This window comes from Balaenoptera physalus (assembly GCF_965194825.1).
Source record: "Balaenoptera physalus genome assembly, chromosome: 12".
Taxonomy (NCBI): Eukaryota; Metazoa; Chordata; class Mammalia; order Artiodactyla; family Balaenopteridae; genus Balaenoptera; species Balaenoptera physalus.
Window position 1 is genome coordinate 74,851,384 of NC_138897.1, and position 25,508 is coordinate 74,876,891.

At 43.1% G+C, this 25,508-nt stretch overlaps 1 protein-coding gene and 1 long non-coding RNA gene across 13 annotated transcripts in view; both read left to right on the forward strand.

Moving 5' to 3' along the window:
* The window catches only part of LOC309639271 (kremen protein 1), a 145,760-nt gene that overhangs the window by 7,175 nt on the left and 113,077 nt on the right, over positions 1-25,508 (forward strand). For all 12 annotated transcript variants that reach the window (XR_014251568.1, XR_014251569.1, XM_082416287.1 and 9 more), the window contains exons 2-3: positions 10,860-11,022; positions 16,248-16,339. Coding sequence is in view for 10 of the 12 variants with exons in the window: in XM_082416287.1 (XP_082272413.1) it covers positions 10,860-11,022; positions 16,248-16,339 (255 nt within the window). In the remaining 2 variants the exon portion in view is untranslated. The remainder of the gene's footprint in view (positions 1-10,859; positions 11,023-16,247; positions 16,340-25,508) is intronic.
* On the forward strand, positions 77-10,759 carry LOC309639333. The gene is made up of 2 exons (XR_014251604.1): positions 77-7,489; positions 8,839-10,759. It is a non-coding gene; the product is annotated as an uncharacterized lncRNA (long non-coding RNA).

A 25,508-nucleotide genomic window follows, 5' to 3' on the forward strand; every position in this document is an offset into this window, starting at 1 on the left:
TAGTGCTGAGGTTGAGAAACAGTGTCCTAATTATATTATTCTTTTACCCTTCCCTTCACTGTGGCCTCGAAGCATCTTTTTTCACTCTTAAGAAAATAGATTCTTCATTGTCCATATCTAAACTCCTTAAGCATTTCCGTGAACAGTGTTTCAAAAATCTTAATGGAGTAAGGTCTGTGGGTCACCGTATGTTTCCACTCTGGTAAGAGTGCCAGATTAAATACAGGACACTCAATTAAATTTGAATTTCAGATAAACAGTAATTTTTTGTGTTTGTCTCATGCAATATTTGGGAATACTTATCTTTAAAAATCATTCGTTGTTTATCTGAAATTCAAATTTAACTGGGCATTCTGTACTTTCATTTGCTAAATCTGACAACCCTACTCTAGATCCATGAAACATTACATGAAACTTTAAACCTTTGACTAGCAAATCAGTCTGTTGGCCACCATCTGCCCTTATTGTTCTGGGTGACTAGAGGTGACAGCAACGCTTGTTCTTGTTTTTAAGTCAGTGCTACACTGAGACTTTCCTTCTGCCTCAAGCTGTCTCCATGGCCAGAACTTCTGAAACTTGTCACTTGAGTCATATTTTTATCTCGGGACCAACCAACAAACGCTTATCAAATGCCTACTGTATGCCCAGCATCTCCGACTAGGACTCGTCCCTGTACCAATTCTTAGAAGACGACAACTTTGTTGCTTCGGGTTTTACTTTAAAGATGTGCTCTAGAGATACGCTGTCTACCTGGCAGTCAGCTAGCTCCCCATTCAAGGACTGTCGTATTATTTGCCCATCCCACGTCAGCCAAGGGAAGCTGAATAGCCCAGAGCCTGGCTTCCATGGAGCATTGGCTGCCCTCCAGGGCTCCATTATTGGGGAACTTTCTCGCCCTCTGAAATTAAAAATAGGGTACAGGCAATACTGATGAAAGTTGTCCAAAAGCTGGATTATATTAGTTTATTTTATCTCCTTTTCAGTCTGACTGAGAGCTTCAGACAGCGTGAAATAGTGTTGCTCAAGTGATGGTGAGGCAAGGTGTAGATTTGAGCCAGGTGTCTCCCATTGAAAGCAAACTCAATATCAACATGAGTATTCATTACAAAGGGGGTCGCTTATTCCCTATTACAAATAGCTCTACCATGGATTCCATTTAAATAGCAGACTCCCCTGGTTTAAATAGCAAGCATTTGATTTTCAAATACTTGATTTATATAAGCTTTCCTGGAACTTCTCCCAGGTCATTGCTAGGTAGGGCATGATAGCTAGCCTGGAGGCACAAATTGGTGAGGAAACCAGGGCACTCTGAACATGTCTGTCATGGGTTTTTCCCCCTAGCCCTCCATACATCTGCTTCCCTCATTCAACAAAAGTTTGCCAGGCACGTTCTGTGTGGTCTGTAGTTGCTGAGAATACAAAGATGAGTGAAGAAACTTACGGGCTAGTGGAAGCAGGGCCAGGTGCTTCTTGAGCAATTATAGGTCAAGCTGATCAAGTCTTAGAAGAGCTGGGGCAGCAGATGCTGTGGGACTTATTTTAGAGCCTCTGGTTTCCATAGGAGTATAGTGCTATCTCCTCTAGACCCTGAGCTTTCAAATAGTTCTCCATCTTTTGTCTTTTTTGTTTCCTTTAGAGTTGATTTATAATGTACTAAGTTATTGCCCATGAGAGAACTGGACTTTGAGCTTTAAAACATCTTATTGTGCTTCCCTTTTCCTTACGTGAAAACTCTAGTGTGAAATTTTATTTCAAGATTGAAGAGGATATTTATAAATAAACATCTAAAGTAGATCCATTTATACTCAAACATTACACCGAGAGAGGTGCCATCACCACACCGTGATAGAATATGTTCTGTTGGTATTGGCAGTAAAGTCCATGGTTAATTAATGAAATGTTTTTCTTAGAGTTCTGCTGAGCTAGTGACTTCTAACTGAGTGAGTCCACGCTTTCACTGAGGCTTGGCCTAATCTCTCTGTATATGTTACAGAACTAGATGTTGATAGGTTAATGGTCATTCTTTCTTAAGAACTATCTCCTGGTCTTCAATTTGATGAGTGTACTTGTATATAATATCCTAAATGATGAATGTAAGTTCCTCAAGCACTACTGCATGTTCATGGTGACTCTTCCTGGCAAAAACACATGTCCTTCACAGTGACAGCCACGGCATGCTTTCCAGTGGGTCCTGCCTGGGTAGGAGTGGAACATATTCAAGATGAGAGCCAGATGGGAAGAGTGGTACCCAAGCAGCACTGTATTCTGGGCCTGCTCTGCCTCAAGAATTATCTATTTTTCCAATTTTTATATAACAAATAGTAAGGACCCCTCTCTGAAGTGTTTTCGTGGGTCTTCTGAATTTAAACCTATTGTCTATTGCTTACGATATGTTCAGTTTTTCTTAAAATAGTCTTTTAATTAAGTATTTATCTGTTAATAGAGATGAATAAACTGGAGATTCAAATAGAAGACCTCAGGTCTCCTTCCAAAAGTATGAATTCTTTAGTTAAAATAACTTTGAGAGGTATGGCCTTTTCTTCTGACATTGTTCCCATGAATGAAAAGGAAGATTTAAAAGATATTTTAATGGAAAAGCTACTGATAAATAATTGCAGTGATTATTTTTGTGGTAATTCTACTTTGGGCAAAAGTACAAAAGTACTTTGTCCTCTGGTCATTTGAACTGTGAATACGTAGTCCAAGAACATGGTAGGTGAATGTCTGTCTTGATTTTAGATGACTGAATTTATGGCTGATTGAGTTTGTTTATCATTCTTGAAAAGAAACTAAGGTAGATTAATTGTAAAACAACATGTTAGTAAGTATTTTCAAGATGTCCTTTCAAAAAATTTTGCTTTGGGAAATTTAGAACATATTCAAAAATAAAAATGTAAGGAAGTCGTGTGTATCCATCTTCCAGCTTCCACAATCATAAACCAAGGCCAAAGTATTTCATCTCTACCTCTTTCATCCCCCCAACTAGATTATTTCATAACAAATCTCAGATATCATATCATCTTATCTGTAAATATTTCAGTATGTATCCCTAAAGGATAAGAACTCCTTTCAAAAACATAGCAACAGAGACTTCCCTGGTGGTCCACTGGGTAAGACTCCGTGCTCCCAACGCGGGGCTGGGGGGGGCCTGGGTTTGATCCCTGCTCGGGGAACTAGATCCAGCATGCATGCTGCAAGTAAGAGTCCGTGTGCCACAGCTAAGAAGTCCACACACCGCAACTAAAAAAAAAAAAAGGATCCCACATGCTGCAACGAAGCTCCCACGTGCCACAACTAAGATCCGGCGCAACCTAAATAAATGAATAAATATTTTAAAAAACCAAACATAGTAACAGTACCACTACCATTATCACAACTAAAATTTTAACAATAATTTCTTAATATCGTCAAATATCCAGTCAGTAATCAGTTTTCAGATATCCCTGGTTGTCTCATTGGTGTTTTTATCATTCAAAGCAGGACCCAAGCCAGGTACAGTTAGGTGATGTGACTTTTGAGTCTCTATTAACCTAGAGGTTTCTCCTCTTTTTCTTTTTTTTCTTGAAATTTATTTGTTGAAGATGTAGTTTCTTCTAAACAAAAAGAGTGCTTAAGTGCCTCTTTCAGAGGGAGGGCCCACATGGAAGGTGAGTTATTTTTTTCCATAGAATTCTCACTTCCATTAGAGAAATGGGTAGAATTAGAGAATTTTAAGCCTGGGAGAGATTTTAGCCATCAATCCTTTCCTGTCACACTCCCTCAGACTTTTGAGCCTCAGTTCTATTTTGTTAGAATCTTGAAATTAGAGTTTAGAGTGAAGGGATATTGAGACCACCTGTCTCAAATCCTCTTGTTTCACCAGTGAAGAAATGGAGCCCCAAATCCAGGTGATTTCTTCAAACCCCGCAGTGTCAGCTACTCATCTGGTGTTATTTCCCCTTTCTTCCAGTGATTCTCAATAAGTACCATGTGTATAGAAGGCCCCTTCCTCCTACCCTCTCTCTAAGTAATCTAGGTGATCTAGACCTGATCACCTGCCTCCATGTAATCATGGGAATCTCTTCCCTTGGGGAGCCATCGGCGTTAAAGACGCAGAGTGTCTTCTCACAGGCTCAGCTGTGTTAGGATGGGAAAGTCTGGGAACCCCTGCCTTCCCAAGGCCACGTGCTTCTTTACCATGGGGTTCCACCTAACTGAAATAAGCATTCCTGAAGTGCTTTTGAGTGTCTGAGGGCAAAAGGTGATTTTGCCAGGGACCATAGGCTTTGAAGACCTACCCATGAGTTCCCACTGGACACCAGTCTGTACTGGAAACCCAACAGAGCAGCAAGTGTGTTGTGCAAACATCTGACAACACTCTTGTGTTGCCCTCTAAATATTAAAAGGAGCTTTTTCCACCTAAGCCTTGTATTTCTATAATCTACCCACCTACCAAATTTTATAGATGTCTTTGAAAGAACAGATGTTCCCACTGGAAAATGTTTTCTGCCTTTCTTATTTTAAGATGCCATAATTCAATTTAATGCTTATTGATTCATGTTGATTTCAAACTAGGCTAAAACCAGCCAGATTCTTCCAACATAGGATCAATAGAGATGCTGAGTAGTCCTACATGGATGGAACAGAAAGTCAGCTTTGATGGATTAAAAACAGTGACTCTCACAAACATCATATAATAGAGATCTAACTAGTAATTAGCTACCAGAAAACCAGGAAAATTCAAGACTTAATATGAGAAAAACCTCAATAGTGTGGTTTCAGGCAAACAGTGTAGTTAGGAATGACCTAGTTATAGAGCTTCATTGAGAACTTATTCTTCAACTTTATTAAATGTTATCAAGGAATAGAATGTCTTTTGCTTTCCTACCACCATCTCATATATGTCAAGTTTTAATTATTTTACAACACATCATTATAGTTTTAAACATGAACTTTAAAAACGCAGTGCACATGCAACCTGTCAGGAGTTAAATTGCCTGGTTCTCTTAACTTAGCATTTTCCTCACTTACAATAAGTACAGATATTGAATTATGTGATTTCAGTAGCATATATAAACAAAGATGTGTTTCATCCCACAGTTCAAATTTTGATTAAGAAAAACATGTACCTTTTTTCCCTTACTTTTTATCCACTGAATGCTGGGTGGGATTCAACATAGCGTTCAAACCATATATATTTTTCCTATCCTGATGGTAGCCTGATAACTGCCCATTAAATCACTAGGTAGACAGACTTTGGGAATTGTATGTGGAAAATGTATCTGGGAATATTTCTAGGTTCTCTACAGGTCATGCCTCTAAATCAACTGAAATCTTCAAATAATGTTACATACAGCATGCGAGTATGAGAGCCTATGGAATTTGAGGGATAAATATCAAAGTTTTGAATATATATGCCATCAAGTCAATCAGTCTTTATACCAACCCTTCTAAATTCCAAACATAATAAACAATAATAGTTTTATGAGAGAAAACTCAAGCTTGCTTTTATTAGCAATGGGGAATATTGAACTTTCTCCCAGACATGGTCTTTGTCCTCAGATCTTCCTACCATGGGGATGACCTCCAGGCCTTCATGCAGCAGCAGGTCCTGCAGAAAACAGTTGGTCTGCACAAAACCATTTGCTCAGAGATTCTCACCCAAGATTTGTATACCCTAATGTGATTCCATATATCTCAAGAGAATTTCAATGAAATTAGCATCTCCAGTTTTTTTTTTTAATACATTTATTTATTTTATTTATTTATTTTTGGCTGCGTTGGGTCTTCATTGCTGGGCGCGGGCTTTCTCTAGTTGAGGCGAGCGGGGGCTACTCTTTGTTGTCGTGCACAGGCTTCTCATTGCAGTGGCTTCTCTTGTTGCGGAGCACGGGCTCTAGATGCGTGGGCTCAGTAGTTGTGGCTCGTGGCTTCTAGAGCGCAGACTCAGTAGTTGTGGTGCACGGGCTTATTTACTCCGTGGCATGCGGATTCTTAACCACTGCACCACCAGGGAAGCCCGCATCTCCAGTTTTTAAAAATAAATGCCATATGCCATATTTTGGAGGGTTTTGGTGCTGGAGAAAAATATAAGGAATCGCCAACTTAGAAAAGTAGAATTAATCCCGAGTGCTTTGATGCCAGCCTTGGAAGTTTTTATTAAGGAGTTTTCTTCTGTATTTACTAAGTTTTTGTCAGGCTTGTGTCTAACTTAACAGCTGTTTTCATTCAATCCCCAGAGCAAAAGATTTGCAGTTTTCTGATGGAGAGGAAGGTCCAAGCAGAGATGAATGGAATGGGTTCCAACTGGAGAAGACAGGGAGGAAATAAAAGTGCTTTCACAGCTTATTATTCCTCTCTTTTCAAAACACCTTCTCCCTTACCTTCTGAGACCCACATGCTTCCTTAGCTTTTCTCCCACCTCCCAGGCTGCACATCACTGCTGGGCCCCTCTCTTTCCAGGCCTGAAACATTGCAGGGCCCCAGGGCTCAGCCCCAGATGTCTTCTCTCTCCACGCAGGTGCTGTTACCTCCACACTGTGGATCTAGCCTTGTCTTCTTTCCTCAACTCTAGGCTCATCTAGCCATCTGCTTACTCTGTATCTCCATCCAGTTTTCCTATCCAAAACCAAAGCCTTGATTCCACCCCAAGATATTCTGTGCCTCTTGGGTCCTCCCCATTGTAGTAAATGGCAACACCGCTCATCCAGCTGCTCGGTGTTGTACCTAACTCCTCTTTCTCTGGGACCCCAGCAAATACTATTGGTTCTACCTTCAGAATATGTCCGGAATCCGGCACTTCTTCCTATCCTTCAGCTACCAGCCTGGCCCAAGCCATCCTTCTTTCCAGCTCATCCTTCTGCAGTAGGCACCTAACTGGTCTCCCTGCTGAGTGCTTAGCCGTCTCTACCTAGCTCTTCCTCCACCCAGCAGCTACAGTTCTACTAAAAGATAAGTCAGATCGTGTCATTTCTCTGCTCAAAGCCCTCCAATGACGTCCTGTCACTCTTAGAACAAAAGCCAAAATCTAATTTATACGACCCTCAAGACTTTACATGTCCTGGCCTTGCCTGCCTCCTCCTCCTCTTCATTTCCCACCACCCTCCCCTGCACTCACCCTACCTGGTCGGATCAGAGGAGCTGCCTCACAGTTCCCCAAACCTTCCCCAGCACATTGCTGCTTGCGGGGGGGTTTGCACTGGCTGTGCCCTCTGCCCGGAAAGCCCTTCCCGTGTCCTTTACGTTGTTCGCTTCCTCCCCTTGTCCACATCTCCCCTTGTCCTCCCCTCGTCTCCTCTCCAGGCCTTTCCTGACCCATCTCTTCTAAAAGAGAACCCCCACCCTTCCATCTTTGTCCCCTAACTCCATTTTCCCTTGTAGCACTTCTCACTGGCTAGTGTTAATTTTGATTGGTGTATTATGAGCGTGAAGCCCTGTGAGCATGTGAGCTCTAGGAACACAGAGTGTTCACCACTGCCGTCCCAGTGCTGTGAACAGTGCCAGACACATAGTAAGTGTTGAGTAAATATTTGTTGAAGTAATGAATAATATCGTAGACATTAGATTTATCACCTTTGCTTGTTCTCTTTCACTGAATGCATAAATATTACAACCAGCCATGTGATATTTTATTTTTTATTGGTTTAAGCCACACCTTGCTTGTCTAGCCAAAGCTTAGGCCAGTTTCATAGTGGTAGGAAACAAGGGAGGCAGGGTCCTCATTACCTAGTGCACACCCCAGTATTCTGATGAAATCAAGATGCACACATAACTTTAATCCAGAACGTTCAAGTTTGTTTCCCGCCCCCCTCCCCCCACAATTGACATGCACTGGACAAGTCTGTTAAAAAATAATTGTCAAATCTGGTAACACTGCCTCCATTTCCCTAGCATAGCTAAGAACAAGATTGGGTCTAGGAGGAATAGACTAAAGCAAACAGGCCTGCTCTTACCCACTCCCTCTCTCAGATGCCACCTCATTCCATTCCTGAGGGCTGACACTTGTGTGTATGGCTACCACATTCTTTTGTGTTACAAATCAAGTCATCTGAGTCTCTGGGAACACCGACCCCACTGCCCTGCAGGTTGCTGTCTATTGCTAAGGCTTTCCAGTGATCGGCCAGCATTTCTGGCTCCCAAGCCACTCCTTTGTTGAATTAATGAATAATATCTCCTACCACTTTTGATAGGAGAAAAAGATGTATTAACACATAGCAATTAAAATTCTAGCAATTGGCAAAGATTGGCTTAATGTTCTTAGAATCATCACTTGGGCAGCTTTCTAGAAATATAGGTTCCCAGGTCCCACTCTAACCTTGGGATTGGGTAGGGCTCTGGTGTGGTGTACACACACACACACACACACACACACACACACACACACACACACACACACACGCACACACCACGTGAGTCTCTCTCTCCCTCTTTCTCTCTAGTAGATCATATATATTCCTAGTGATAATAAGTGCTATGAAGCAAGCAAATGAAGGGCAGAAAAACAGGAGTGGAGATGGTGGGGAAGGGTTTTCTGAGGAGGTAATATTTAGTCTGTGATGGGAAGTATTAGGGAAAGAACGTTTCGGGCAGGAAATAGCGTGGTGTGTTTACAGAATTAAAAGCAGACGAGTGTGGCTGGAGCACAGCACGTGATGAGGGGAAGAGCTCGGGCCGGTGGAGGGAGGGCCTGGGGCCACATCGAGGGGGCTTCACAGACAAGGATGACGGCTTTGGGTTTTGTTCCCAGTGCTCACGTTTTCCTGGGAACTTTGAGCCCTGTGCAGAGAATGTGTTGCGGGAGCACGAGAGTCGAAGCTGTGAGACCTGAACAGGACCGTATTGTCCTCCGATGGTGAACAGGAAGAAGGTGGCAGCACCCAAGATGGAGAGGAGAGTGGGGTTTCAGGGAACATATTTGAAGAAAGTCAACAGGACTTGCTGATGAGCAGAAAGGGGGTGAGGAAGAGCATGGGGAAAGCAAGGATGATGCCGAAGCGTTCTATCGGAGGCAGTGTAGGGTGTGATCGAGTGCCCCAGGTGCCTCATCTGTGAAATGGGAGTATTAAGGGACCTCCCCACTGGGTTGGTGGTGAGTTGATGTAAAGCACTTAGCGCAGAGCTTGGCACACGGTAGAACACTCTAAACATCAATTACCTTTGAACTTTTTTATTTATGCAGACTCTTGGTGGAGGGCTCAGTTGTCTTGGAACATGATGAGTTGCACTTCTCGTAACATGTAAATGTCACACCAGGCACGATAAAGTGCTAGGGTGTCCTGTGCCGCCTGGGAGTCCAGGTTATTTTGGCTGTCCATAAAACCGGACTGTTCCAGACAAAACGCAGGGCCCAGATAGGGAGAGGAAGGGGGTACAGGAAGAGAGATGGTTAGCAGGTAGATTTCAAATAGTAAAAGGAATATCTTTCAGAATATAGATGTGCTTGTGTTGTGCACATGCTTAGGCCAGAGGAGGCACATGCACTGCACCAGGAGCCGGCAGTGAGAGTCGTTAGTACCGGAAGTCGTGGGTCAGCACATGCCAGGAGAGGGAAAGAAATAAAGCTAAGAATGTTAGTGTAACTCCCCGAGATTGTCAGGTTCCTAGTGATACATCTTAAAAAAGTGTTTGAAGTGCTTCTATCTGTCAGTTTCAACTAAGCTAATTTTTAAAAATTGCTCTTTGTACTGTGCCTTTCTCATGAACCTCTGTGAATTTAATGCATGCAACATGTGGGGGGAAATCCTCTCAGCTAAAGTTCCCATCCCCCCCCCAAAGTCTGAGAGGCAGATTTGATTTGATTTGATTTGATTTGATTTGGCTGCATTGGGTCTTCGTTGCTATGCGCGGGCTTCCTCTAGTTGTGGTGAGCAGGGGCTGCTCTTCGTTGCGGTGCGCGGGCTTCTCATTGCGGTGGCTTCTCTTGTTGTGGAGCACGGGCTTTAGGCATGCGGGCTTCAGTAGTTGCAGCACGCGGGCTCTAGAGAGCAGGCTCAGTAGTAGTGGCGCATGGGCTTAGTTGCTCCAGGGCATGTGGGATCTTCCCGGACCAGGGCTCGAACCCGTGTCCCCTGCATTGGCAGGTGGATTCTTAACCACTGCACCACCAGGGAAGTCCCTGAGAGGCAGATTTTAGAAGCACATTGCTGCACCTGCAAGGATTTTGTCATTTTATTAAACGGACCTCAGACTATGTTGAATATGTCCTATAGGAACAAATTTTAGAAAGAGGTGAGAGAAAATGCCAACTCAGCCCCTGCTCCCTCCTGTTGACTGTCTGTTTTGTGGCACCTCTATCTCAAACAGCGTGGGGAGGACTGTTCTTCATTACCAGGGAATGTGAGTCATTCCCAGACTTGTGTGATTGGGATTCCAAAACGTTGCTGTATCTGATGGTCTTATTAAATCCAAGTGTCAGTGCAGCCTTTCAGACTGTAGGGGAGAGCTCAGTTACAGCTGGTGACCTGGTTCTAGTTACCACACAGAGATGCTGGCAAGAGCAGTGACCCCCTCCGAGCACCCAGAGTTCCTCACGGATGGCTGTTACCAACTCTTCCCAGATTTGGGGGTTTCCCGGTTCACTCCATAGGCTTCATTACAGTTCAGCTCCCTGTTTATATCCTAGTTGGGATCTGTATACTTTAGGGGAAAATGTCCTAGTGTCTGTAGACAAGCGAGTGCCAAGATGAGCCTAGCATTTGGAGGGTACCTCGTTTCAGATTTCCTCAGCCCTACCAATGTTAAATCCACTGTGTCCAGGATCTAGCAAGACACTATCCATTTCTAGCTCGGTCCAAACAAAACAAATAAAACATCAAGCAAAGAGGGAGGAAGCTATAGATGTTGCCAGAAAATTAGTTTGCTCTGTCTTTTCTTTCTCCTAGAATGTTTCACAGCCAATGGTGCAGATTATAGGGGAACGCAGAACTGGACAGCACTGCAAGGCGGGAAGCCATGTCTGTTCTGGAACGAGACTTTCCAGCATCCGTACAACACTCTGAAATACCCCAACGGGGAGGGGGGCCTGGGCGAACATAACTACTGCAGGTAAGATGGGGTTGCACAGTACTTAAAAAAAGCTCTGGTCTCCTCTTCCCATTTCTTCTGGCCTTGCTCACAACAGGGAAAGCTTCTTGGTCTTCTTTTGCCCAACTCACAAGGCCTTTCTTGTTACTGTTTTAAAAATCTTTCTCCCAAAACTGCGCGCGCACACACACAATCTACCCGCTCTTTTCAACTTGGGTTGCTTTGATACTGGTTTTCAGAGCTCTGCTTTCCTGTCTGATAGCTTCCATGTCTCTTTGGGAGGGTTTTCTTAGTTGGCCCAGAAGACAGTGCACAAACAGCGGAGCTTCTTAAGCTGCTGTGAATGTCATGGGCAAGCAGAGCACCATCTGTGACCCAAACCTCCCTCTGCTTCTGAGCAAAGGAAGCTGCCCTGCGTTGTACCACCTCCTGCCAGCCCAGGACCACCTTGCTCTGGGAGCAGCTGTAGCCATCAGATTTGTGCTGTTTCCTTCTTTTCAACAGACTAAGGTGTTCCTTTGCTCTTTCACCTCCTGTCTGACCCTCGCAGGGGCTGAGATCCATGGTGCTTCAAGCATGTACTTGTGACTGGGGAGATGATCCATGGCTTTGATCAGATTCTCAAAGTTGTCAGTGATCCAAAACAAGTTGAGAATCACTGGTCAGTAGGGACCAGAGCACCCTTGGTTATAGCTACGTTTTAGCTATTTATACCCAGGATCCTGGTAACATGATTCATGGGTCAGCCATGTGTTGAATTTAATTATTAATAGGACAGGTGCAAAGGCAGCCTCTTGAGCCATTGGGACAGGGAAAAATGATCACCGAGCTACTCTTTGAGCTACACACTGTGCCCCCAGTGCTACCAGAATGTTGGAATCTCAACCATGGCACTGTTGACCCAGCTGAGACAACATATTTATACCTGCATTGCATGGGCCACAGTGTTTACCTACTGCCCTTTCCAGGTAACCTTTGCTAACACCCTAGGACCCTTGTGCTTATCTTGAAGTCTCAAGGCCTGTAGTCCATGTTTATCCCTGTGCCTTCAACTCTTTGCTTCACCTTGGTTCTAATGTGTACCAACTGGCCATTCCCCCATCGTTGCTGTTGCACTATTTTTTTAGTTTGTTATTTGATTGCTATATTTTGTATGTTACATTTTATTATTTGTTTGCTATAAAAGTATTAAAAGTTTTTCCAAAAAAAAAGTTCTCAAACACAACAGATATATATATTGTTTAAATAAAAGTCCCCATTTTTGGGCTTCCCTGGTGGTGCAGTGGTTGAGAATCTGCCTGCCAATGCAGGGGACATGGGCTCGAGCCCTGATCTGGGAAGATCCCACATGCCGCGGAGCAACTAGGCCCGTGAGCCACAACTACTGAGCCTGCGCGTCTGGAGCCTGTGCTCGGCAACAAGAGAGGCCACGATAGTGAGAGGCCTGCGCACCGCGATGAAGAGTGGCCCCTGCTTGCCGCAACTAGAGAAAGCTCTCACACAGAAACGAAGACCCAACACAGCCAAAAAATAAATAATTAAATAAATTTATTAAAAAAAAAAAAAGTCCCCGTTCTACCTCTTTCCTCCCAAATCCTGTCCAACAAGGCCTACTTCCCAGAGGTAACAATTTGTATACATGCTATTTCACATTTCTCTATCATTTGTATTTTATTGTTAACATTACACATGCTCATTAAAGAATTCTTTGTTGTTTTATTTTCAAAGTTATACATGTTCATTATTTTTTTTCTTGCATAATTAAAAAAATTAACCCCACTCCACTTCTGGCTTATTTCCTTCCCCTAGTTTTCCTATTCATGGGAATAGTTGGCTTGGGTTGGGAAGAGTATTTAGGAAGAGAAACCAGTGTTTGTTTTTTATTTTTACATAGTTACTTATCTTATTGTTTTAAAGTGTCTCTTGGTATTAGGCTGTTGGTTTATTCAGTTATATTATTGTGTTATTCTATTATATTATTCTGTTGCCTTCTATCAAGCAAGCCTTCTCAGACATGCTCCTGACTTTAAGCTAAATTTTAAATTTCCAATGAGTTTTAATTTATCTGAAAAAAAAATCTTTTCTTATAGATTAGTACCCAGTTCTACCACTAGGCTCTCAGAAATGCACCAGTAAATATCCATTAAGAAAACTGAGGTGGGGGGGGGACACACCACCTTCCTCCTGAGCCTTGGCTGGCTGCGGTCCTCTCCTTTGATTTGATGGAATGTACCAGACCTGAACTAACAATTTATCCTTCAAAAAAAGGGATACTGAAATTGTCGATTATTATCACATCAGGGAGCTGGGGCCTTTCATTTTAGCACTGCAGCAGAGTCAAAGATGAATTTGCTTGTTCTTTTTTTAACCTATTCCGATGCTTTTCAAAATGGTTTTGACATTGATAACAAACAGTTGTTTTCGAAAGCCTTTACCAAATACTACATCAAAGCCGAACACTGAATAGAGGGAGGAAAATGACAGTGAAACTGTTTAAAGAAGGGCTTTGTACAAATTCTCCGACTTTGATTTCTCAGCTGACATCCGACACCCTGTTTGTCTTATGCGATGTTTCCAGACCCATCCCAGTTGAGATGTCTGTGAGATGGCGAGTGATGGGAACGCGCTTCTCTGGCTCCACATATCTGGACTGGGGGGAGGCAGAGAGGCCGGGACAGCAGGGTTGGCACTGGTACCTGCCTTTGGGCACAAAAAATAAAAGGACCCTTTGTGCTTCAGGGCAGCTTATCTTCTGGGCCACACAATAGGCTGATCCCTCCCAGGCCTGATAGGGGCTGCTCCAAAGCTCCGGCTGCAGGGTCTTTATGCCCATTTCCGGCCTAACCGGAGTGTCAGGTTTCCAGTGTTCTGAGTCCAAATAAAAGGAGCTTGAAAAGCAGCAAAGAGAGGCGAGGCTTTTCTGTGTGTCCAGTAACCCCTGCCATCTTTTGCTCTGTTTCAGCAGCGCTGCCCATTATTGTCGTGGCATCTCTGAGTTGAAAAGACCTTAAAGGCGTTTATTCCAAGCCACTCATTTAGAAATGTGGAGTAAGTCTTTTGCAATTACTATTGCCTTATCAGAAGTTGGTACCAGGATTATAGGACTGTATGTTCTGAGTGAAACTCTTTGGCATAGTTTTTTTTCAGAATTCTCTGAGAAGTTAGTGTTTTGACGTGGAAATAGGACCCATTTCTATCAAACGTGAGTTGACTGGCCTGATCCTGGTGAAAGCTTGTCAGTGCAGTCTACGTGATGTGAATTTTACTTTATTGCTTAAAAATTACACAGTGTTCATTGTAGAAGAAATGAGAAAATAAAGAGAATTGGAAAAGAAAAAAATTAAAATTACCAGTAGTCCCATCATCCAGTGATAAATACTTTCAAGAGTCTGGTGCGTATCCTTCCCTAAATATATCTTTTCAAAAATGGGATTGTTGTCATCCATCATATACCATCATATCCATCATATCCATCCATCATGTTTTAGAGCCGCCTTTTAAAAAAACCTAACAAGACATTGTGAATATCTTTCCATATTAATAAATGTGTCTCTACACCACATTTTTACCAGCTGCCTAGCATTCCCTTATATGGACATATTTGTTTAACCAATCCTTAATTGTTGTTTCTAACTTTTTTGCATTATGAAAATGCTGTGGTGAACATCTTTGTAAGTAAAGATTTCCTTAGAATATAGCACTAAAGGAGAAATTGCCAAGTAAAGGGGGTTTGCGCGTATCTTCAGGGCCTTTGACTCTAATCACCAAGTTTCCATCCTGACCGTTTGCTCCATTCACATTATTATTATTATTTTTAAATTTTATTTATTTATTTTGGCTGCGTTGGGTCTTCGTTGCTGTGCGTGGGCTTTCTCTAGTTGCGGCGAACAGGGGCTGCTCTTGATTGCGGTGCACGGGCTTCTCATTGCGGTGGCTTCTCTTGTTGTGGAGCACGGGTTCTAGGTGCGTGGGCTTCAGTAGTTGTGGCATGCGGCTCAGTAGTTGTGGCTCACGGGGTCTAGAGCACAAGCTCAGTAGTTGTGGCGCACGGGCTTAGTTGTTGCACGGCATGTGGGATCTTCCCGGACCAGGGCTCAAACCTGTGTCCCCTGCATTGGCAGGTGGATTCTTTATTTTATTTTATTTTATTTAGTTTTATACAGCAGGTTCTTATTAGTTATCTATTTTATACATATTAGTGTATATATATCAATCCCAATCTCCCAATTCATCCCACCACCACCACGCACCCCCCCCCAACCATTTTTCCCCCCTTGGTGTCCATACGTTTGTTCTCTATATCTGTGTCTCAATTTCTGCTTTGCAGACCAGTTCATCTGCACCATTTTTCTAGATTCCACATATATGCATTAATATACGATATTTGTTTTTCTCTTTCTGAATTAACTTCGCTCTGTGTGACAGTCTCTAGGTCCATGCACGTCTCTACAAATGACCCAGTTTTGTTCCTTTTAATGGCTGAGTAATATTCCATTGTATATATGTACCACATCTTCTTTATCCATTCATCTGTCGATGGGCATTTAGGTTGTTTCCATGACCTGGCTATTGTAAATAGTGCTGCAGTGAACCTTGGGGTGCATGTGTCTTTCTGAATTATGGTTTTCTCTGGGTATATGCCCAGTAGTGGGATTGCTGGGCCATATGGTAATTCTATTTTTAGTTTTTTAAGGAACCTCCATACTGTTCTCCATAGTGGTTGTATCAATTTACATTCCCACCAACAGTGCAGGAGGGTTCCCTTTTCTCCACGGCAGGTGGATTCTTAACCACTGTGCCACCAGGGAAGTCCCTGCTCCATTCACATTCTTATCCGTAGTTTTGCAAGCACCTGTGTTCTCCCAGCCATGGGACCACCGTGTTCATGGTTAAGGTGCCAGTGCTGTTTGACATCATCTGTTCAGTGGTTAGTTGTCCCGGTTACACTGCAGTGAATTTGTGTAAACATATTTCACCTTTGCTCAATCCCTACCCCCGCCCTCAAACTCTGAAGTTTCTGTTGGAGAGGATAGCTTTGTTCTTGTAGTATTACCACTTTTTTCTTCCTCATAAGAGGTGGCATTAAGATACATACGAATTATTAGAAACAACACAGAAGCCAAAGTGTTTTTTTGGTTTTTTTTTGTTCGTTTTTGGTGAGGGGCGTTTGGTAAAACTGAAAAGCAATGAGCCAGTTGACTTAAAACAATGGGAGTGTTACCAGGTGTGTCCTTTTCCCTCCACAGAAACCCAGACGGCGATGTGAGCCCCTGGTGCTACGTGGCGGAGCATGAGGACGGTGTCTACTGGAAGTACTGTGAGATTCCCGCCTGCCAGAGTAAGGCTCTAATGCACCCATGGCAGGTTTCGGGACCCTGAGCGCTAGGCGTGCAGAGTGGAGGCCACTGCCGGGGGCAGGTAGTGCAGGCAGGTGGGTTTCCTGAAGCAGGTGAAAGGAGGAGCCACCTGGGCTGAGGATTTTCACTTCTCTTATGGAGGCTTTTCAGAAACGGGACTCTCAGGTTCTCTCAGGACCCCATTCCCTTGATGGATAAGCCCAACCACAATTTCTGCTTCTGCTTGATTTCCTCATGCTGATTCTTTCATGGATAGAGATGGCACCAGCTCAGTAGCAGTCCAGAAAAAAAAAAGTACCTTGCACTTTGGGGAATTAATTTTTTCGAATGAGGGAATTCCCTGGCAGTCCAGTGGTTAGGGCTCAGCACTCTCACTGCTGGGGCCCAGGTTCAGTCCCTAGTCGGGGAACTAAGATCTCCCAGGCCACATGGTGCCGCCAAAAAAAAATTTTTTTTTTTAAGATGAATGAATAGCCCTTTATAGACAGTAAAACTAAGTTACGACACTGCTTACTGTTTAGATAGATTTGGTGTGGTATGTCTCCTGAAAAATGGCGTTCAGTAAATATCTAACTAGATACCCTCCAAAGCCAATGTGATAGTCCCTTTCCTCACATTAGCATAAATATGTTCTATTGTTATTTTATGATAACTCACAACTTGTCACTCTCTACTACTGGAAAACCCACTTTCTTCTGTCTTTTAGTACAAGACCTGTTTTCTAACTGGTTCATTCATTCATTCCCGCATTCAGTGTTTATTATCTGTAAGGTACAAAGGCAGAAAGATACTCTGACCCTCAGGGAATATGTGATGTGGCAGAGGATCTTAGAAAGATACTTTAAAACAAGGTGGAAACTGTTGTGGGAAGATTTAGAGTACAGGAACCAAAATCAAACATGGTACTGTAAGGCGTTTACTAATGCAGTGTTTATAGTATCTTCTTAAATATGCCAAAGGAACAGGATTTTTCATTTCCTAGAGCTGAAGAAAAGGACAGCTCATTCATAATAATTCTACCTGTTTTTTTTTTCTTTTTCCTTATGATTTAAACCTACCCCTCGCCCTGCCTCCTCTCCCACTCCTCAGGGCAGGAGGGTGTGTGTGGAGAGGGTATGGAGGTCCACATGGGACCCGCGACCCTCTCCCTCCTGCCCACCACAGCAGTCTGAATTCTGCTGCCTCAAGGGGACCAGTGCTCACCTTTCATGAACTAAACTTCCACATGTCACCACTGTCTGGCAGTCATGCCCTCACTTTGCTATCCTTCCAACCTGATGTACCTTGATTCAGTCCCCCAAATTGAGAAAACAGTAAAGACCAGAAGAATAGGCTTTTGCCGAGGCTGCTTAATCAAATTTTTAAAGTGAAAAACATCTCATTTGGCTCTAGTTATGTAAAAAAGGAAGGGGCAGGGGGAGAGGAAAGCAGATTTTCCTCGGTCCATTTGTTCTACACAAAGATAGTCTTTTAGTACCAGCCTATGTCATTCTCTCAGGAATGGCAAAGAGGGGATTTCAATCCGGTCGCTCTTATTTGGAAAGATAATCCTCAACTCGCATTTATAAAATATAATTTGGGCCAATGGGAGTGGACTCATGTGGTCACTGAGACTAAGTTCGAGAGGAGAGAATTATAGCAAAACAGTATGAACCACCTAATTCTCCTCTAATTTGTAATATTTGTCAGATGTACCTCACTGTCCCAAAAAAGAAAAATTAAATATCATTTTCCTTAAGGCCCTTTGGTAACCCTCTCAAAGCTTCTAAAGCCAGCCTTGAAATGGTCAGGGTAGGGAGACATACAGAAGTTGGGAATGAGAACTGGGGAGCCCCTGGTTTGGGGGTGTGGGAGGAGTGAGCAGTGTCTGGCTTTGGTTCTTTGGAAAACCCTTCTGTTCACCCTGCGGGCACCAGCGCTTCCCATGAAGCTGAGCCTCAGACCTTGAGTCTGGAAGGACATTGTGCTTCTAATGTGTCAGATTAACATAGTTGAGAAAAACTCCTGTGCTGTTTGCAGCAAGAGACCTTGGTAATTGCCTGGTGGACTCAACTGAGATCCAGCCTGCCTATTTTAGGCCAGTTTTGCCCTATTTCTGGATGTGGAGTCATCATTTTCATGAATAATACTAACCCTCTGTGTGAAGCCTGCTATTCATGATTAGCATTGAACTTGTCATACAGGAAAAGGCCTGTGACATGATCAGATTCCTGGAAAGTTCATATCTGAATATAACAGACCCAGCAGGAGCCAGGGGGAGTGAATGTTTAGGGACAAAGCTGAGCGTGGTTGAATGGTGGACCATTGTGTGGAGACCGGAATCTCTGTTACGTACAGAGCTAAAAGGAGCACGGAGGCAGAGACAAGCCTGATTCAGAAGGGGGCAAAGAGAGGTTTGAACTGTGCTCTTGACCTACGGAACACGGATCAGAACTTACTGTTAAAAGGAGAACAACTCCGAGGTAATTGGATTTGCTGTTTAAACTGCTTCTGCCAGTAAGTTTCTCAGAAACCTCGTTCTTATTGCAGAGAGAAGAAATACAGATTTTTAAAAAGAAATTTCAACAGCATCAAGTTTACCACTCCTCTGTGTCCCGCCTTCTAAATCTCTAAGTCCTATTGGTTTGGCTACTGAGGGAGAAATCATTTGGCTTAATGTCCACCCCTTGTGTATCTGTCTGTTGTTAAATAATCATCCTCACCAGTCCAATTCCTCTTTATTTTATTGCTTTTGAGGGACATGCTGTGTAATACTTTTGTTTTGTTCTCTTTTACCTATAGATTCTTATAAAAGTTTTGTACAGTTTTTTAAAGTAAGTAATCTAGTTGAGGGGGAGCAGAACCTGCAAATGGCACTTAAAGGCAAATATAATTTTTTTCACTTACCTGATTAGGGCCTGAGGCCACAGGCATGAGATATTTATCATGTTGGCTCCGAGAGCTATTTTTGGTTTGCTGTTAAAATATTCACCTGATTTCTACAAACTCAACTATAAAAATTCATCTTTGAAATAGGGAAATTTGAATACAGGCTGAGTATTAGATTATATTAAGAAATCACTCTTGGGCTTCCCTGGTGGCGCAGTGGTTGAGAATCTGCCTGCCAATGCAGGGGACATGGGTTCGAGCCCTGGTCTGGGAAGATCCCACATGCCGCGGAGCAACTAGGCCCGTGAGCCACAACTACTGAGCCTGCACGTCTGGAGCCTGTGCTCCGCAACTAGAGAGGCTGCGATAGTGAGAGGCCCGCGCACCGTGATTAAGAGTGGCCCCCACTTGCCGCAACTAGAGAGAAAGCCCTCGCACAGAAACGAAGACCCAACACAGCCAAAAATTAATTAATTAATTAATTAATTTTTAAAAAAAGAAAAAAAAGAAATCACTCTTAATTTTATTAGGTACGATAATGGCATGGTTGTTTACATATACAGAGAGTCCTTTTAAATTACAGATACATACTGAAATATTTGTAGTTGAAGTTATATTATATCTGGGATTTGTTTTAAAGTGATCTAGCCTTCCAAAGAGTGAGTTGGGAGGGGGGAGGGAAATAGATGAAATAAGAATGGTTTTTTAAAAAGTGGCTATTTGTTGATGCTCGGTAAGGGCCTCATATTCTTTCCTACTTTTGTGTATACTTGAAAGTTTCAATTATAAAAATAATTTTTGTAATATTAAAAAATTTTAAAAATTTAGAAGTGTAAATGTGTAAATACATTCAAAGTATCTGGATTCAAATGTGTAACATGACTAAGCTAAATTGTAGTACTTTTAAAATATAGCTCACAGGTATTTGAATTATTTATTAAGGTTAGTTATTAAAGTTTTAGTTATTAAACTTATTAAAACTTAGTTATTTGAAGTTATTAAAACTATTAGTTTTTAGAGTTAGTTATTTAAAATTAGTTATTAGAGTTTAAAATCACAAGGACTTTAGAAGTCATTAGCTGTGACAAATGACATTATTTAAGCTCTAACCATATACCAGACCTTGTACAAAGTAGGGGACACAGGGTGGCATGGTCTGCAGCCTGTGGGGAGCCCCTAGTTTAGGACTGAAGGCCGACATATAAACAGATCAGCAAATGCGAGATACTCTGTAATAAGTGAGATGAGCAAAAGGATGGGAGCACTGAAGGGGGGCATCTGCCCTGCCACAGTGGGTGGCAGGGCTGCTCTTTGTCAGAGGGCTTCTGGAAGAAGTGGGATCTTAGTTCAGGGCTTCTCCCACTGTAAGGTACATACCATCACCAAGGATCTTATTAAAGTGCAGATTTCGATTCAGTAGTTCTGGGACAGACCTGGGACTCTGCATTTCTAACACACCCCTGGGATGCTGGCACTGCAGGACCATACTTTAAGCAGCCAGATTCTAGATGTTAAGGTTGGGCAGAGGGAACAGTTTACATGCGTGTACACACACACACACACACACACACACACACACGTGAATTCCCAAGCAAAATCAGTGTTGCTGAGATATCAGTTTTAAGAAGGAAGGACAGGAGATGAGGTCCGAGAAGAATTAGATGGGGCCAGATAATGTTCTGGGTACAGACTTGACCCAAGAAGATAGTGATGAGGCTGAGGGGAGTGTGGAGGGTCAGAAGGAAACATTTCTCCATAACTTCTTAAGCCTCTGTATTAGGGATATGGGGTGAGGTTTCTCCCTCCTAATCCGTGAGAAGTTCTCTAGTGATTGTATCATATTCTCCCAGACCAGCCCTAAGAGGATGCCAGCAATAGCACCTCTGCCATATGGGACCTTCGGTCAGTCTCAGCTAGTGACCTCACTGGCTCAATTACCTTTTATTTAAATGATACCCTGACTTTGTTAAAACAGATTTGTTGTTCCTTACAAAAGTGCAACCCCCAAAACAGGATTTGAAACCTTCCGAATGTGATCCCTAATAAGAGTTTTTCAAGTTCAGACTTTGAGTAAAAAGCCAAGAGTACTTTGGCAATGGTGGTCAAAGCAGTCTCTCAATTATAGAAAATGTTTTGTTTTTGTAAGCACTTTCTGCATTTTAATGTCAGCACTGATTTTTAAACATTTTAGCTTTTATTTCAGTTATTATTGAGTACCTAGTACGTGTAAAGCACTTATATTCACATTATCTTATTAACCTTTTCAACAATTCTATGAAGCAGGTGGTATGTTCTCTCCCGCCTGCCCCCCTTGGTCAGATGAGAAAATGAAGCTGGAGTGGTTAAGTGATTTGATGAGGATTACCCTCTGAGCCAAATAGGATTTGAATCTAGGACTCCTAATGGCAAGACCAGTGCCCTTTCTGTCCAGTACTTGAGAACAGCCCCATTTCCTTTATTTCCTTAAAAGCGGGAGCCTTGAGATGGATCCAGGCTACTGTTGAGGTCATTCTTGAGAATTTTTCTTTGTGGATTGTTTGGGAATTAGAGTTTGAAATTCTGATAGTATGCTGAATTATTAGGATTGCCTTTTTGACATTGTAGAAACCAAAGGATTAACTCAGTGGCGACAGAGGGTCTGCAGTTCAAGCTGTTAGCTCCAAGTCATTTTCTTTTCTTCTTTGAGTTTGGGAAATCCCAAGCCCCGGGAGTAAGCAGGCTGCGATGGTATCCAGGAAGCATTTGTTGCAGGCAGAGCCAGCTCTGGAGACTGTTGGGCCCATCTCCGCGGGTGTTCCCGGCCCAGCTGTTCTCAGCTGGGAAGGGGCTCCCCAGAAGTGGACCTTTTGTTTGAAACCCTGCATCAGCAGCCTTGTCCAGGCCTCAGGGTCTCTCCCAACACTGTGTTTCCATTGCACTGGCTGAACCTCACCTTGAAAAAGACACATCTCAGCATGTCACTAACACTTTACAGCTAAAATGAAACCTTAAACTTTAGCTGGTAGCCAAAGAAAAGATGAACATTAATAATATGAATTATGCTGACTCATTTTTTTACCTTTTCTCTCTTTCCACTACAATTATTTCATGTTTTTGTCTAATTGAATCCTTTTAGACTACCCAAATTAGCATGGTCAGAATCCTGTTTTTGATTGTTTGTTCTTGCGTGACGTGAGCAGTTTTGTTTTCCCAACTGGACTAAGCTGTTCAAATATCGGCACAGGGGTAGCTCTGGAATCTCTGTGAAGGAGAGACTTAAGGTGGAGGGGTACTCGAGGGTTTCTCTGAAAGCTGTGTTTGCTCAGCCGGCCCCCTCATTTTACTTGGACTATATGTTTATTTACAGAGGGGTACTGATGGTATTTATTGGGGCTTTCCCTCCTCGAGCCATATATTTTAACAATCTTCCACAACATCTAGTACTGTGGAGACTGTAACAGGTGCTCACCAAATATTCTTGCTGATGTGATGTCATATCTCTCCCAAAAAGAGAGACAACACAATCTAGTGGAAAGAATGTGGCCTCCAGAGTCATACCGGCTTAGGTTGTAATCATTACTCGCTTAATAGCTCACGGCCAAATGACTCTCCTCTGAGCCTTGGTTTCCACATCTGTACCTTTCAGGGTTATTTTGAAGATTAGATGAGTAAAATACACATGACTCTGAGTCCAGGACCTAGCAGAGGGAAGGCATGAAAGTAACAGCATGGATTGTGGTGGCCTCTGCTTTCTCCAAGGCATAAACCACCATTGGCATGCTCCTGTCATCTAATTCCTAAACAGGTTATTCCTAACCTGCATTTTATTTCTGTCTGTTCTTGCTTTATATGATTGGCCCCGGGGCCCCGGAGCTGTGCCTCAGCTGCTCGGAGGCCATTCCCCTGGGGCCTGATGTGACACTGCACTCCGGGAGCACAGGAGGCCCCACATTCGTTGTGACAGTGCAGTTTTATGGTTTCAGATCTGGCATATACTCGATTACTCATTGTTTTTGGCAGTGGATATTATTTAATTTTTCACTAAAAAAATACAGACTTTCTGAACCAAATGGACATTTTCCTCAGTGACAGTTATACATATCACATTTCCAAAATGTTCTAAAGCAAAGTTGTGTAAAGCATACTAATAACTTAAAAAGGGAAAATCATTCAGATCAATAAGGACAATTTTACTGAAAAGCTTTACACCAGCACTTGCCTGTAAGGAGTATACATAAACATAAGAAATAGTCCCTACCCTCAATCTTATGATGTAATTAGGAATCTGAGTTATAAACACAGGAGAAAATTGGAGACCAGCCCACCAATTATATAAATAAGATTGAATTATGAGGTAGAGAGCTGTGAGTTTTTGAAGATGAGAGGGCTCCGTGAGGGTTGGGAAGCTGGAGGCATCATTATGGAGTAAGGCTGGTGGGGCTGGACGGGTCAGGGCACAGCAGGTCAGGGAACAGCTGGACAGAGACTTGGAGGAAGGACACGGGATTGCCATGCACGCTGATGGGAGCCAAGATGCCTGAGGAAAGGAGCAGACAGAGAGGAACCGGGTCAGAACCTTGAAAGCCAGGGCTGATTAGTTGGCAGCTGACACGCTGAAAGCCCTCGTTCAGGAAGATGAGCCCAGTGTCCCTTAGAGGATAGATCGGGGGAGGGACGTTTGGGGAGGAGAGAATGGGTGTAGATATCTAAACGCAGGGGATGAGGGCCTGGGCGGTGGTGGCAGCAGTGAGATCGTGCAGGAAGGGTTAATCCAAGATGCGTTTAGGAAGAGGTCAGAACTTGACAAGTGGAATATATAAGGGATGAAACAGCAGGAAGAGTAAAAGATGCCTCTGTGGTTCTTTGCCTGGGATATTTGTGGTGTCCCAGAAAAAAAGTTCAAGTCAAACTGAGCTCTTCTTCCCAGAGACACAGCTGTATCATTCCTCTTGAACTTGGACTGAACTTTTGTCGAGTAAGGTGTTTCAGTTGTCTGTTACTGCATCAGAAGCCACCCCATACCCCAGTGGCTTAAAACAACAACAACTTGTCATTTCTCCTGACTCTGTGGGTTGGCTGAGTTTCAGCTCGGCCGTGCTTCTACTGCTCTCATCTGGGCTCAATCGGGTGGCTGCATCCACCTGGGGGCTCTCCTGGGGCTGGGGCGTCCATAACAGCTTCAGGCCTCTACCTGGGCAACCTCTCTTTCCAACAGCATACTTAGACCTCTTATAGGGTGGCCGGCTTCCAAGAGAAGCTTCCAGTCCCCTTAAGAAGTGAACTCAGAAGTCCACCATATTCTGTTAATCAAAGCAAGTCACAAGGTCAGTCCAGATTCAAGAGGAGAAGAAATTGATTCCAAGTTTAAAGTGGGGAGTCACACACATGTATGACATGAGTGGGGAGGGGAGAAAAGATTAGACCCTCCTTTGGAGACTGTCTACTGCATTATATCACCAGAAATTAAGTTTCAAAGAAGGAACTCCTGCCAGAGGAGAACTATCTCTGTGATACATCAGGGTTATATGGGGGTCAGGATCCTTAGGAACTCTTACTACCTTCCCCTAAAGGTAAAATTTCAAAGGGGAAGAAAAAGTGGTGTTTACTTATTTATTTGGGTGAGTCGATAATGAGACTCAGAGACATAAGTAGGGCTGCTTGAAGAATCAGAGTGACTGAAAATGAGAATTGACGTTTAGAAATAAAGTTATAGAGGCAGAGGGATTCCCTGGTGGTCCAGTGGTTAAGACTCCATGCTTCCACTGCAGGGGGCACAGGTTCAATCCCTGGTGGGGGAACTAAGATCTCGCATGCCGCACAGCATGACCAAAAAAAGAAAAAAAGAAAAAAAACTAAAAAAAAAAAAAAGTTGTAGTGGTAGAAAGGGGCCATATTATGATAGGACTTGGACCAAACTGGTGGCTGTCAGGTTTGGAATGGAAGTTATAGATGGACAGGATGGGGTAGAGTGTGCTCATAGTCATGGGCTGAGAGTGTGGAATAATCCACGCTTAACCTATTGATGCTCTGAAGGAGGTATTTGAATTGACTGGTCCTCTGATAGGACACCAGTGGTATCATCTCATGTGTACTTAGTCCTTATTCCCACGGAAGGGAGAATTCAGCTACTGAGGCACCAATGTGGAGTCCCTGAGGCAGAAGATAGTCTCTGCCACACAAGGTTAAATGACATTTAAAATAAGCAGTCACCGCCCCCCCTTCTGTAGCAGGAAACAAATTGCTTGTTCTTGAGAACTTTCCCATCAAGAATTTAATAGAAGCAGGTATACTTATATCATTTTG